We start from the raw sequence: 12,832 nt of genomic DNA, 5'->3' as shown, positions 1-12,832 counted from the left end.
ATGTCTGGGCTGGTTAAAGCGGAAGTCCACGCTTTGACATTATGTAGGCTGGTCTCTTCAGAATATTGAGCTAAACTTTACAATAACACACTGGAGGTATTGATCAGGTTTAATTAATTAGGTGTTTCCCATACAACCCAAGGTCACGATTATTCAGGAGCTTTCTATTTTAACCACGCGCACATCCCCCTGTTCTAAACGGATCAGCACATCCGCCCCTTTAACGGCACTAGCCCAAACGCCTCCCAGAACTCCCTCGTGTCGTAGCACCTCCCCAGCGTCTCCATCGGCCTGGGCAATGCCCTGATCCCGTGCTCCCTCATGAGCTCAAACACCCAGCGAGCCCGCTCAGTCGGCTCGGCCCCTACCTCGGCCTCGGCCTCGCCCTCGCCCTCGCCCTCCTCCTCCTCCTCCTCCTCCTCCTCCGCAGCAGCAGAATCCGCCCAGCCAACCACCAAGGCCCACCAGTCGTACACGAACCCGTCCGTGACCATCCACCGCTGGCCCCTACCGGCCCGGTCCCACAGCGACCCGACGGCGTCGCCCTCCACGAGCCGGACGAGGGCCCGCGCGACGTCCGCGCCGTGGACGAGGTGCAGGCTCGCCTTGCCGCGCAGGGCCTCCTTGGTGGGCGCCACGCGGCGCGCCCAGCGGCGCGGTGCCCGGGTGCCGCCCCACAGGCCCGCGAGGTTGAGCACGCACCCGCCCAGGGCGAGCAGCTCGTCCTCGGCGACGGCGCGCGGGTTGTCCCGGGCGTAGGGCGAGTGCCGAGTCAGCCAGGGCGAGGTTGGAGTGGGCGCTTCTTGGTGTTTTTGTTGTTGTTGTTGTTGTTGTCGTTGTTGTTGTTGCTGCCAGATGCCGGTGCTCCCGAGCTGGATGAAGCGGAATGGACCGGTGCCATCATCTGGCTGGGCGGTGGATACCGAAGTGAGATGCGTCTCGGTGTAGGTCGAGAGAAGGAGCCGGCTGGGGCCGGCGCCGATGAGCGGAAAGGTGATGAGGATGTGGCGGGCGCGGGGCAGGGCCGCGATGGCCGAGCGGGTTTCGTGCTCAGGCGCTGAGGGGTCGAATTTGAAGGGGAGGGTTGGAACGCCGGCGACGGGATGGCCTGTGGTTGTGGTTGCCGCAAAGGAGATGTTGCGGGACTGGAGGAGCGGAATGAGGAAGGTGGCCGTCCAACCGGCGCCGAGGATGAGGAGGTTGAGTTCTTCCATTGCGTTCTCTTTCTTCTTCCTTATAATATTTTTCCTGTTCTATTCTATTCTCCCCTCCCACTCTTTCTCGTTTTTCCCCCTCTGCTTTTGCTTTATGATTGGGTGGTCGATAGCTGGTTGTACTGTCAGAGGTTGTATTGAGTCTTCTGTTGAGACGCGAGAGACCCTTGGCAATGACGAACAATGTGCGCAGCGGTTGTGTTGAGCGTCTTTACGCACTAATTAGTGTACGCATTGAGTGGACCACAGCACGAGAGAGCTCCGCTGCAAGCCAGAAGACAAAGATTTCTTGGCACACCTGCAAACCTCGTGGACTTTTCTGAAACAAGGGGCAAAACATTGCCTGATGGGAACACGATGTAGACTGAACAAACCAACAACAACAACAATACATATATACATATATATATATATATATATATATAAGAAAATCAAAATCATCACTGTTGTTCCCAAGCGCCCACGCACACTGTATCCATCGTCGTCATTAATTATTTCTTTCTCACCTAATTATCCCTCAGCAGGGCCAGCACGACTGCCTCGAAATCCTCCTTCAGCAGGTCCTTGACATTCCTGGCCAAGGTGGTGCCGTACCTCTTCCGGTACGCGTCCTTGGCGGAGGCCAGGCGGGGGAAGTTCCAGTACAGGCTCACGACGCGGTTGATAAAGAGCTTGTCCTTCCTCCCGGTCAGCGCCTTGCGCAGGCGCAGGGCGTCGGCGGCGGCGGGGTCGTCGGCCTCGGCGAGCATGCGCAGCAGCGCGTCCTCCATGTCGCCGCGGAACTCCTTCTCGACCACGTCGTCGAGGGCGCGGCGGTACTTGCGCTGGTAATTACGCCTCCGCCACGGCGCTGATCTGGGCGGCGCTGCTGCTGGCAAACACCTGCGCGACCGCCACTGCGTTGGCCCCGATGGTGGTGCCCTCGGTCGCGCGCTGCAGCTCCGTCACCTTGGCGTCGATCTCGTGCGCCAGCACCGGCGCCGCCTCCTCGGCCCGCGCGCCCGCCAGCACCATGCCGCACAGCCGGAACAGCGCCTCGTCCACGTCGGACTTGATGTCGGCCAGCAGGTCCCGCCCCGTCGTCCGCCGGTACTCGGCCGTGATGGCGCGCAGGTCGGCGTTGGACCGCCCCAGCAGCACGTCCATCAGCGTGTCCTCGTCCGTGCCCACCCGGTTGAGCGACTTGTCCAGCAGGTAGACGTCTTGGGCGAGCGGCCCGCGGATCAGCGCCAGCAGCGCCGTCTCGAGCTCGCCCCGCGTCTCGCTCTTGATGTCATCGGCCAGGTTGCGGATGAAGGTGCGAGTTGTAGTCCCGCACCAGCTGCTGCATCGCCCACGGGTCGACGTACTGCGGGCTGGTGAGCACCTGGATCAGGGGCCTTCTCGTCGCAACCCATGCCCTTCATCGCCCGCCGGAGCGTCTCCACGTCGCTCGACGTGTTTTGACCGGCTGCACCCACGCCTTTTGCGCCGGGTCGTAGCCCGGCGACGCCGGCGTAAGCGGGACCGGAGGGACCGAGTATCCGGGTGCCCCCTGCGGAGAAAATTGTTGCTGCCATTGCTGGCCCTGCGGCTGTCATGACGAGCGGGGCTACGTGTCAGCGAGTTTTTATTTATGAGGGGAGCAGCCGGACGGGGGCGGATCAGCGGAGGAGGATGCTTACCGGGTAACCCTGCGGCGGCGGCGGCGGCGGACCGTAACCGGCTGGAGGTTGGCCGTATGGAGGCTGCGCATTGTACTGGCCGCTAAGCGGAGGAGGCGGCGGTTGCCCGTAGGGCGCACTCTGAGGAGGTTGCTGACCGTATGGAGCACTTGGAGGATACTGTTGGGGTGGGTACTGCCCGGACTGACCACCCGGCTGGTATCCATAGTACGGCTGTTGCGGGGCCGGAGCCTGGCCCGGAGGTGGGTACTGGTACGGCGTGCCCGGGTTCGAAGGCCCGTACCCCGACGGCGGGGCGCTGCCGGGGGGCGGCGCGCTGTAGCCCTTCGGAGGCTGCTGCTGACCGTAATAGGGCGGTTGCGCGCTCATGGTGCGATGCGATGCTTTTCTGTGTTGTAATTAGGTATGAAACCAAGCTTTGTTGTTGCTGATGGTAATTAATATGGACTCCGGGATGACAATGAAACCGGCCCAGCTCCGTTTCGATGATGCAGCGGTTATTATCCCCTTGAACACAGAGGCCTCCTCCGAAAAATATGCCCCGATTCCGCATGCCTCGCTAAGGTGTCTGAGCTAAGTAAATCGTGGATAGCTATGTCGGCTAACACCATTACTGCCGCCCGCAGCTGGCGCGGTGGCTGTACAGTGAATTGGGTTGCCGCGTTGGCGCCAAGGTAAAGTAGCTAATAGAAGATGGTTCCAATAGATGGAAGATGGTTCCAATTGATAGAAGAAAGTTGGTAAGTTGTAAATAGTTCAAAAGTGCGATGTCTCCTTCCTACGTTGGCTGGCCCTGTGGCTCTATATAAGTAGAGGATAGGAACAAAGAACACTCCGTTTGCCAGCCCGTTTACCAGATCCACAAGGCTTATCTTATCTAACCTTATATGATAGACGCGTCCGTAGACAACGTACTACATCAAGTCCCCTGCCTAGAAGGAAAAACGTAGTGCCTATACTATAGCTTTAAATAGCTCTTAAACGTGCCTTCTTTCTATAGTAATATTGTAATAGAAAGTAGTAATGTTATCTTACTATTATAGTGTCTTATATGTCTTCCTCTTAACTACCTATAGCCTTACTTTAGTATTTTCTATCTATAGCTCCTTCTAGGGAAGTCCCTAATGCCTTCTTATAAAGGTATCTATATAGGTATTTACCTTATATTATTTAAACTACTATAAGTTAACCTCCTTAGTATACTTAGTATTTATTAACTATCTTATATATATAATATAGCTAAAAGTTAGTCTTCTAAATATTATATTTATAGCTAAGTCCTTTCTATTTAATTAGATACTTATACTTATTATATATAAGCTTATAGTTTTAGATATACTTATATTTATACTTGTCTTTAGATTCTAAACTATTATTAGTATAGCAAGTTTCCTAAGTATTTTCTATAAGACTTCTTTTATATCTTTGCGAATACCCTACCAAAACATACGAAACTACCATTGCTAGAAAGCTCTTGAAAAACGCTATCTAACGGTACTGCTTTCGGCCACACGCGAGCCGTTATAGGTATATAACAGGCATCACAAGCATAGGAACCGGACCTGACTATAATCCGACCACATGTCACAGAAATATACATACAGATGCCGCCTAAGCCACTGGCACAAATGGGCTAATCAAGTCGAAGGAACGAAAGGACCAATTACAGCATAGGAAGTATAGTAATCACTACGCTTACTAGTGATTAGGGTGATCACCACCATACGATTACTCACGATCACCGTGATTAGGAATGATCACTAGGATTATATATATATATAAATAGTCACTCGTTATAGTAGACTCTAGGAGTTTACCAGTGGTAACAATCACAATCACAGTACTTATACCAAGCATTGCTAATTACTATAAGAGATAACTCTAAGTATTATTATAAACCCTTTAGCTTTACCGAATCCTTTAGACGACCTGCCTACTTGTCCCGCTTTACCTACCTCCGTCTGGACCCTTTTAGAAGAAGTCTAAGTTAGGTTCGTTATACGTTGTTACTACTCCCTTTGTTCTATCATGGTTTAGAACGGAGGTAACTTCGACCTCGATATCGATATGGCTACTAACGTTACGGCCGAACAGCTGCTCACTTAGCTTGGTCAACTCTAGTAGTAGATCTAGGAGTTAGACTAGAGAGACAAGGCTGCTTAAGCTTAAATCAAGGAACTCGAGAACTGTAAAAAGTACTTGTAGAAGTTAGTTAACGAGGCCTACGCTAAAATCGAGACGCTTAAGACTGCTAAAGCGAGCCGTATCAAGATCGAACTACCTAGCAAATACGGAGGAACTAAGGAGGATCTTGTAGGATTCCTGATAAACCTCTAATCCTACTTCCGGCTTAATGATAATAAGTTTCTAGACGATAAAGCCAAAGTCCTTTATATAGCTACGAGACTAGAGGGCAAGGTACTTAGATAGTTCGAGCCTATATAGAATGATTATCTTACTAAGGAAGATAAAGATGACTAAGATACGTTTATATAGGCAGTCTTCTAATCTTATAACTGTTTCGAAGAAGAGCTTTAGAAGGTTTTTAGTAATAAAGATAAGAAGATCTATACGTAAGAAAGACTCGCTAATCTCTGATAGACTAAGTTAGTAGCTTCCTATACTATATAGTTTAGATAGGACATGCTTAAGTCTTAGCTTAATGACGAGGCATTAATATAACTATTCTATAATGGCTTAAAGGAAAAGGTTAAAGACAAGCTATATAAGTATAATTAGCCTAAGACCCTAGATAAATATATTATATAAGCTATTAAGATCGATGATCGACTCTATATACAAGAGTAGTAGAAACGAGGTTAAATAAATAGAGCTATAGTTAAGGCTAACGATAAGAAAAAGCAAGCGTACGTTAGTACCTCGTACGAGACATACCCCGGAGCTATAGATATAGACGTAGCGTAAAAGCAGGACGAGAAGAAGACGACTAAAGACAAGTCTAATGTTACCTACTATAACTACAAAAAGAAAGGGCACTATAAGTGAGAATGTCGCAGCCCGAAGAAAGAATGGAAGACAGTCTCTAGAAAGGAAATTATAGCTATCGACGAAACCACTAAGGACATCATTGAAGTAGTAGCTACGAGCTACGAAGACAGGGGCAGTGATACGGATAGTCCCGGATATGACAACAATGGTAAAGACGAATAAGTATCGTACTCCGAACTGGTCACTATAGACCTAGAGATAGGTCTTGCCGAATAGGATATGGCAGGAGAATATATACCGCTAGTTTCGATTCTCCCAGCCTTGAGGTAGTAGGGTTTTACGGCTATATAGAGGCGGGATAGATCGTAGATAACCGATACCTAAGGAATCGAAAGACCTAGACCTAATATTCTATTCCTCTAGGAACAAATCGAATAGTACTATAATAAAGTTTTTTGGCTTAATATAGAACTATATAAATAGGATAGACGCTTAATTTGACTTACCTAGTAGAGCGATAGAATGAGAGACAAAATGAGGGAACTCTAATATATCGTAGAAACTATTAAAAGAGAATAGCCTGTAATATATAATAGGCCTAATAGCTATATTAAGTATCTTAATAGCTAGTAACTTAGTAATGATATATAGAACCTAGAATACTAGTTTATATATATAAACTATAGAAAGGATAAATATATATAGGAAAGCTACTAGAAGAAATACTCCTATATTAGTACTAGAGTACCTACGGTCTATATACAATAGGAAGGATTTAGGAAAGAATTCTAATACCTTCTAGGCAACGCTATACGACTATACCCTCGACACGAGGCATATGCGCAAGTGCCCTAGTTCTAGTGTATAGCATACGAATGCCGATACTACTTCCGCGACAAATTCGAAAACAATTACTAGCCGACCCGACAAGGAAATGAGGATAGAAGCTTACGCCCTATAGAATAGGTCTATAATATAGGAAATAGAGCGGCCGAATTACTTTAGAAGATTAAAGCCTATAATCTAGAAGGCATTACAATAGTTCTAAAACAAGCCTAGCCTAGGTACTACGGAACCGGACGAGACACATGGGACTCGTGCTAGAGCAACAATTGCCTCTATCACGTGGACGAAAAGAAATTGCGAATTCGGGAGCTTTAGATGAAGCTATGGCACGTATGACGGAAAGTAGAACAGACCTAATGGTAGGAAGCCGTAAGCACTTAATAGCTTATAGAAATGAGTACGATCGACGAAGCCGCTATTAGCCAAATAACTAAAGAGGTTAGCACTGACCTAGGAAACAGGTTAGGGCCCTTTGAGGGGCCCGGAAACCATTAACGCCCGTGTAGCAGCGAGTGGTAGCGTAGTATAGGAGGGACTAGTATAAGAGACTACTATATCGAGACCTCCCGGCAGAAACATAGGAAATCGCTATAATCTTTGGACGACAGTGGCAAGATAAGCGATTATAGATAATAGCATAGTAGAAATAGTACGAAATGCTTGTACTAGTAGATAGTAGAGTAGAGATGAATCTGATTTTGCTAACACTTATAAATCAGCTATAGATACCCTAGAGAATGAAGCGGAAGTATAGTATAGTCAAAGGGCCATTTCCGATATAATAGGTATATAGGGAGACCGAACTAATCGATATTACTATAGTAAGGAAGACTATAGTAGTCATATTTAGCATCGTAGATATAGGTAACGATAAAGATATAATATTAGGGTTACTATAGTATAAAGATTACGACCCGGACATTAGCTAGAAGAATGGTAGCTACCTACGACCCCGAATAGAGTTATATTCGACTAGCGAGATAGGGAGTATACAAGGATCGCGAGCAGACGATGCTTAAGGGAAGGCATGTCCTACAGATCCACTGTAAGAGACAGACAGTGGCAGGCAGACTACTACAGACTCTAGAAGAGGCGGTATAACGACATCGATATTGTAATAGGAGGAACGAGCTAAACCGCCGATAGCTATTCTTTCTATTGACAAATGCGGAGCACTATAATTAGAGTAGTAGGTTAAGATAGGAGAAATCGCTAGCATTGTTATAGATGGAACCAAGTTTGTATACTACTAGAAAACTAAGAGACGAGATAAGACTAGGGAAGTACTAAAGGAATACGAAGGATACCTAGCATTCGAACTAAAACATCTAGAAGGGCTACTGGAATATAGCCTATAGGATTACAAGATCAAGCTTAAGGAAGGAGCACGACTAAAGTTCTTTAAGATTTACTATACGAGCTAGATATAGAACGAAGAACTTAAGCGATATTTGGAGGAGAACCTTTGAAGAGGATATATCTACCTGTCGATATCGCTAGCAGGCTACCTAATCCTATTTATACCTAAGAAAGATAGAAAGCTACGGTTATATGTTGACTATCGGTAACTTAACGAATAGACTGTGAAAAACCAATACCCGTTATCACTAATCTTATAGCTTTGAGATTAGTTAGCAGGAGCCTAATATTTCACGTGTCTTAACTTGCCATCAGCCTATAACTATATATAGATCAAAGAAGGCGACGAGTGGAAAACGGCCTTTAGGACACCCTATAGCTACTACAAGTACCTCGTCATGCCATTCGGACTTACGAACACGCCGGCAACGTTCTAAGCCCTGATTGATCAAGCTATCTAAACCTTTCTTGACAAATTTACGGTATATTATCTCGACGATATACTTATCTTCTCTAAAACGGTAGATAAATACCGGAAGCATATAAAAGTAGTGTTAGACGTGCTATATATATATAAACTATTAGTTAACAAGGAAAAGAGTAAATTCTACGTTAGGAAAACAGTATTTCTGGGATATAAAATATCCCTAGGACAAATCTGGATAGAACCTTCAAAGGTTAAAGCTATTAAGAATTGGCTACGACCAACGTTAGTTATAGAAGTACGAAGCTTCATCAGATTTATAAACTTCTACCGGATGTTCATTAGGAACTTTAAAGCGATTATATGACCTTTATACAAACTTACTAGGAAGAACGCTAAATTCCAATAAGAAGAATAATATAAGTAAGCATTTACGCAAATCCGCGACGCTATTACCGAAGATCTAGTACTAGTACTACCGGACCCTAAGAAGCTATTTGAAGTAGAAACGGACGCTTTAGACTATACCATCGGAGGACAATTAGGATAACGAGATAGACAAGGAAAGCTATATCCTATAGCCTTCTTTTCAAAGAAGCTCGATAGACTATATCTTAATTATCCGATCTACGACAAGGAACTATTTGCGATTATCGAAGCTTTTAAGGAATGGCGACTATACCTTAGCGGCACAATTAAACTAGTATAAGTGTATACGGATTATAAAAACCTATAATACTTCATAATAACGAAGGAGCTTAACAGACGACAAATACGATAGGCAGAATTCCTTATAGAATTTAACTTTGAGATCTGCTATAAGAAGGGCAAAGAGAACGTACGAGCAGACATCTTAAGCCGACGAACGGATCATATAGAAGGACGAACAGAAATAACATTACCATTATTTAAGGAACGAACAGATAGAACGCTATATTACAAAACGCAGATACCTATAGAAGACGATCTACTTGACTTGTTCCTAGAATATTATATAATCTTTTAAGAAGAAAGGATTAACGAGGCACAGTATCAAGCAGCACCTAGACCACTAGTACCTAACGGAGTGGAAGAAAGAGATGGAAAACTCTGGTACCGAGGCAAAGTGTATATCTACGACAAAGATTAACAGCTACGAATGATTCGAGAACTCTACAAGTCGAAACTCGGAGGATATAAAGGAGTTACGAAGACTGTCGCACAAGTCAAAAAACACTATAACTTTCCACAATTAACGGCACGAGTTAAGGAAGTTATACGGAACTGCGACATTTGTAATCGGAGCAAAACGGTATGATATAAGCTGTATAGGCCACTTTAGCCACTGCCGATAGCTAACAAACTATAGAGTTTAGTTATAATAGACTTTATTATAAAGCTGCTAGAATCTAAGGATATAGCTATAAGAGTAACCTATGATAGTATTCTTACTATAGTAGATCGCCTGACTAAGTAGGTATACTTCTTTCCCTATAAGGAGTCCTAGATAGCGGAACAGTTAGCAGATATAATTTATCGGCAAGTTATATTAGTATATACTTAGCTATAAGAATAGATCACCGACAGAGATACGAAGTTCGCGTCAAAGTTCTGGCAAGCGTTAATATAACGATTAGGTATTAATAGCAAGCTATTAACGGTATATCACCTACAGACTGATAGACAAACGGAGTAACTAAACCAAGTTATCGAGTAGTATCTCCGTTCTTACATCAACTACTAGCAAGATAACTAGGTCATACTATTGCTAATAGTATAACTCACTTATAATACGACACTAATGGAAACGACCAAAGTCATACCGTTCTTCGCGAACTACGGATATAAAGTAGACCTTAGGCAAGGACTAGAGGTTATAGTGCCGAGAGTAGTAGTCAAAGCGGAACAAATATACGTACTATATAAAAAGCTTAAAAAGGAACTCGAGTTTGTCAAGACTAGAATGAAGAACTACTATGACAAACATAGGCTCGAGGGACCTTGCTTAGAGAGGGGAGACAAAGTCTACTTAATTATACGGAACTTATAAACTAAACGACTAAGTATAAAGCTAGACTTTAAGAAGGTCAGACCCTTCGTTATTAAAGAACGAATTTCGACATCTAACTACTAACTATCGTTATTATCATCTATATGACTATAGACAGATGTTTTTTATATTTCACTTCTCGAACTAGTACCAAAGAACGCTAAGGTTACTACGTACATCGAAGCAGAGGATAAAGAGGAAGAATAGGACGTCGAAGAAATTCTAGATTTATATATTATTAACAGGGAACTATAGTACCTAATCAAATAGCTTAATTTCAGACTAGAAGATAACTTATAGGAACCTATTAAGAATTTAAATTACCCTAAGAAACTAGAACAGTTCTATTAGCAGAACCCGGATCGGCCAAAGGCAAATCTAGGACAGAACCAAAAACAGCGCCCTAGTTAATAACGTTAACGCCACCGTTAAGCTACACAACGGCCCCCGATTCCTGCTATTCTACCGCCTCTAATTCGTCTAGATTCGATAAACCCCGTATAACCATGTCTACCCCCTTCTCTACTAGGAACTCTCGTTATTTACAGACCTAAGTAAGACAGGCTAACGCCTCGGAAGCTTTGTATTAATATTCTCGTAGCAAGGCTTCGGCCTCTTTCTCTTCAGCCTTCAAACGACGTTACTCGCGTATGATACGATCTACTACGTTACAATCAGAGATGTGCTCTCGTAAGGAAATAGGAACTTATAAGAAGAAACTAGAACACCAGAACCATTATAAGTACGACCCCGACACACGTAAGCCTCGTAGCGACGAGATTTTTCAATCATTTTATACACTTGGTTATACTCTATATAATAAGAATACGCTATCACTACAAACCTATAATTGGAAATAAACTAAGCTAAACGCTTATAACGAATAGATGCTAGGGATCTATACGTGTTAGACAGTATAACTAACAGTACAAAGGGCAACAAGAGGCTAAGGAGAAAAACATATATAAGGAACGTAAGGGATGTTAGCGCTATTTAAGACGGCCTAAAGAGGGCTTTCGGGTCGAAAGCCTCAGAGGGAGGGCATCGTGTCACAGAAATATACATACAGATACCGCCTAAGCTACTAGCACAAATAGGCCAATCAAGTCAAAGGAACGAAAGGACCAATTACAGCATAGGAAGTATAGTGATCACTATGCTTACTAGTGATTAGGGTAATCACCACTATACGATCACTCACGATCACCGTGATTAGGAATGATCACTAGGATTATATATACATATAAATAGTCACTCGTTATAGTAGACTCTAGGAGTTCACCAGTGGTAACAATCATAATCACAGTACTTATACCAAGCATTGCTGATTACTATAAGAGACAACTCTAAGTGTTGTTATAAACCCTTTGGCTTTACCGAATCCCTCAGACGACCTGCCTGCTTGTCCTGCTTTACCTACCTCCGTCTAGATCCTTTTAGAAGAAGTCTGAGTTGGGTTCGTCACACTATACCTTGTACGCCTATTAAAATTTTCACCGTATAGGCTACCTAGCGCCCCTAAACGTAACGTCGATTTAAAGCCTACTACTAAGCTACTAAGTAAGGAGGCCTATAGCTTCGAACCAATTAAAGGGGGGCCTATTATAGGCCTATCCTACCCTGGATATTAAAGAACTAAAGGGTTTTATCGTATAACTAGTCGACCTTATGCCAAGCCCTAAATAGGGCAAGGTATAGGACCTTGCTAATAGGCTCTTATAGAGCCTTATAACTACTATTATAGGCCTAGTTCCGAACCTATAGGAACTTGTAGCTAAGGAAGTCAAAAAGGGGCTTAAAGAAGCCTTTAAGGCTACCCCCTACCTTACCTAGGCGCAAGTGGCTATAGGCTTATAATAGGGGGCAATAGGCCCCTAGGGAGGCCTGCCGTTGGCCAAGGCGGTGCCGTTACGGGCCTTATAAGAGGTTACGATACGGAATATAAGCCTACGGGAGGACCTTAAAGCCCGAACCCCGGCCAAGATATTCTAAGCAGTTAATAGGGCTTCTAGCTACTAGGGAGCTGTTACGACTAGGAAGCTCCTAAGCAGGGATATAGTAATAGTCTTCAAGGACAAGGCTACTAAGGATTGGTATTTGGTTAATAAGCGATAGGTAGCTATAGCCTTTAAAGAGGAGGCTAGGGAGGTTAGTAAGGCCTATATAGTCCTAGCTAAGGGAGTCCAGAAGGAGGAGCTATAAGGGGTTAGCAAATAAGACTTTAAAGGGGCCGTAGGCCTATACTCGATCAAAATGGTCAAGTTCCGGCTGCTAAAAAGCCTATAGAGGAAGTAGGCTATAGTACTCCTGGGCCTATAGGACCTTGAAGAGGCCTAGAAGGCCTATA

At 44.8% G+C, this 12,832-nt stretch overlaps 2 protein-coding genes across 2 annotated transcripts; both read right to left on the bottom strand.

Annotated features, from left to right (window-relative positions):
* Positions 1–26: 26 nt before the first annotated feature.
* Positions 27–1,506, bottom strand: MYCTH_2308246 (uncharacterized protein). The gene has a single exon (XM_003664936.1). It carries the CDS (start codon positions 1,212–1,214, stop codon positions 204–206), a length of 1,011 nt encoding a protein of 336 aa, XP_003664984.1. The 5' UTR covers positions 1,215–1,506; the 3' UTR covers positions 27–203.
* Positions 1,507–1,720: 214 nt separating this feature from the next.
* On the bottom strand, positions 1,721–3,247 carry MYCTH_103611 (uncharacterized protein; the record flags this gene model as incomplete). Its single annotated transcript, XM_003664935.1, has 4 exons — positions 1,721–2,038; positions 2,097–2,535; positions 2,675–2,781; positions 2,879–3,247. 4 exons carry the CDS (start codon positions 3,245–3,247, stop codon positions 1,721–1,723), a joined length of 1,233 nt encoding a protein of 410 aa, XP_003664983.1.
* Positions 3,248–12,832: the final 9,585 nt, after the last annotated feature.

This window comes from Thermothelomyces thermophilus, chromosome 5 (assembly GCF_000226095.1).
Source record: "Thermothelomyces thermophilus ATCC 42464 chromosome 5, complete sequence".
NCBI classification, from domain to species: domain Eukaryota; kingdom Fungi; phylum Ascomycota; class Sordariomycetes; order Sordariales; family Chaetomiaceae; genus Thermothelomyces; species Thermothelomyces thermophilus.
This window is presented reverse-complemented; position numbering and strand designations above follow the sequence as displayed.

Bases quoted from the DNA above. Each gene is read 5' to 3' on its own strand.
- MYCTH_2308246 (XM_003664936.1), bottom strand. From the start codon at position 1,214: ATGGAAGAACTCAACCTCCTCATCCTCGGCGCCGGTTGGACGGCCACC.